Here is a 1,887-nt window from a genome sequence, read left to right as displayed (position 1 = left end):
TATAATGAAAGCAGCTTTTCAGCCATGTCCGTTGTGGCGTTGCTCGACTCTAGAACAAATCCTGGGAATCACGTCCTGCTGCTTCTCTTTGTGGGACTCTTTAAGCTGTGGGGTAGATTCCGGCTTTCCCTCCCTCCCCAGCAGCTCTCCTTGCTTTCAGCATGTGTTGCTCCCGGCTCCAAGGAGTGAATTTTAATGCCTCCCCTGCTTCTTTCAGAGATGGCGGATTCCTATACCTGTAAAGGTGGAAGGAAAACTGCAGGCTCGCACAAACCCGCTGCCAGCAAGGAGAGCAGGACAGAGACAAGGATAAACCCACCGGCAGAGCTGCCCAAGCTTGGTAAGGAGCTGGTTTTCCTTTCCGTGGAGGTGGATGGGGCAGAGGGGATGAGCCTGGGGGCAGGACTGGGGGGTAGCTGTCAGAATGAGGGGGTGTGAGTGCATCTCATCGTGCCTTTGCTTTAAGCCACTGGGGAGGACTGTGCTGGTCCAGAAAAGCCCCTTGGAGCTGCCGAGAGCCGGTCCCTGGGAAGGGAAGGGAGGGATGGAGCCGGTGTCTCCCTTCCTGGCTTAACGAGATGGGTGTCTCGCTGCTATTTATCGTGCTGATAGCTAAGTGGTACATCAAAGGAGGGAAAGGCTTAAACGAGCTCAGACCATCTGCTGTCTCCTGTGTCGTGGCCCCCGGGATGGAGGTTTGTGAGTGTATGAGCCTCGGGGGACCCGCTTGCTAAGGGCTGTCACTCTGATGGATGGCTGATTGCTCTATCCTGGAATCTCCAGGCCCAAGGAGATTTGTTTCCCCCTGTCTGCTTACACTGGGCTGATCCCCTCTGTGGGCTCGGGAGGCTCTCACTGCCTTTACCCTGCTCAGGGCAGGGCCTTGGAGCAACCTGCTCTAGTGGAAGGTGTCTCTGTCCGTGGCAGGGATTTGGAGCTGGATGAGCTTTAAGGTCCCTTCAACCCAAACCAGTCTGGGATTCTGTGGTTCTGTGATGGTCAGGGGTGCCTGCACCCTGGGTGAGGGTCAGACCCCAGTGATGTTGCTCAGACCAGGCACCCAAAATCAGCAGCTTCGCAGGGAAATGCCTGTGCTCTGAATGTTTCCCAGACGTCCCTCTTCCCTTGAGGGGGTTGAAGCTGTAACTGCTGACGGAGGGCTGTAACTTATTACTGGTGGGAATGAACTCCAGCTGTCCTCAGTATGAACATACCTGTGTTCAGGAGTGGTTTTGCCTGTGCCACATCTTGTCAGCACTTTGGAAGTGGAAAAGCCCTTTTTTTAGCCCTTGCTTCTGGCTTAGATGGACTGAAAGTGATGAGGTGGAGTGAAGGACACTTTGTGATAAAGGTATTTCATTGCTCTCACTGGGAAAGTGCTGGAGGTGGAAATACCTGACAGGGTTCATGTCACTGGGGTGAATTAAGCTTGATGCAGTCTCTTTGCTGGACGCCTTGGATGCAGCAGCCTGGTTGGCACAGGAAACATCCTTTCCAAGGCAGGTCTTGGTCCAGAGAAGCCTCAAGTCCTCAGGAGGCCATCCCAGGTCCCTGTTTCTAAAGAACACAGTGTTTCCACCCGACTGACTTGACCCAAAGCAGTGACCTGCTGCAGGAACACAGCCGCTGTGCCAGCCTTAACACAGCAGCATCAGGCTTGTGCCTCCTGTGAGTGCCTGTGAGTGTCTCAGTCAGTAGCGCAGCCAGTCTCTGGTAGCCAGGAGTGGGATGTTGGGAGAGGAGATGTGTTTTCCACTCCTGTCTTTGCCCCCACAGCCATCCTCATCCCTGCTGCTCATCACATCCCCACGGCCAGTGTCCTCCCGAAGTGCTGGGGTTGCTCAGACACACCGGCTGTGCAGCAGGGGAGGGGTTTATGTGCTCAAC

At 54.8% G+C, this 1,887-nt stretch overlaps 1 protein-coding gene across 1 annotated transcript in view; it reads left to right on the top strand.

Annotated features, from left to right (window-relative positions):
* Nucleotides 1-219: 219 nt before the first annotated feature.
* The window catches only part of ZNF512B (zinc finger protein 512B), a gene marked incomplete at its 3' end in the record, with an annotated part of 23,287 nt that continues 21,619 nt past the window's right edge, over nucleotides 220-1,887 (top strand). The window contains exon 1 of the mRNA XM_010021976.1: nucleotides 220-340. Coding sequence (XP_010020278.1) covers nucleotides 220-340 — 121 coding nt within the window. The remainder of the gene's footprint in view (nucleotides 341-1,887) is intronic.

This window comes from Nestor notabilis, unplaced genomic scaffold (assembly GCF_000696875.1).
Source record: "Nestor notabilis isolate BGI_N333 unplaced genomic scaffold, ASM69687v1 scaffold19839, whole genome shotgun sequence".
Taxonomy (NCBI): Eukaryota; Metazoa; Chordata; class Aves; order Psittaciformes; family Psittacidae; genus Nestor; species Nestor notabilis.
This window is presented reverse-complemented; position numbering and strand designations above follow the sequence as displayed.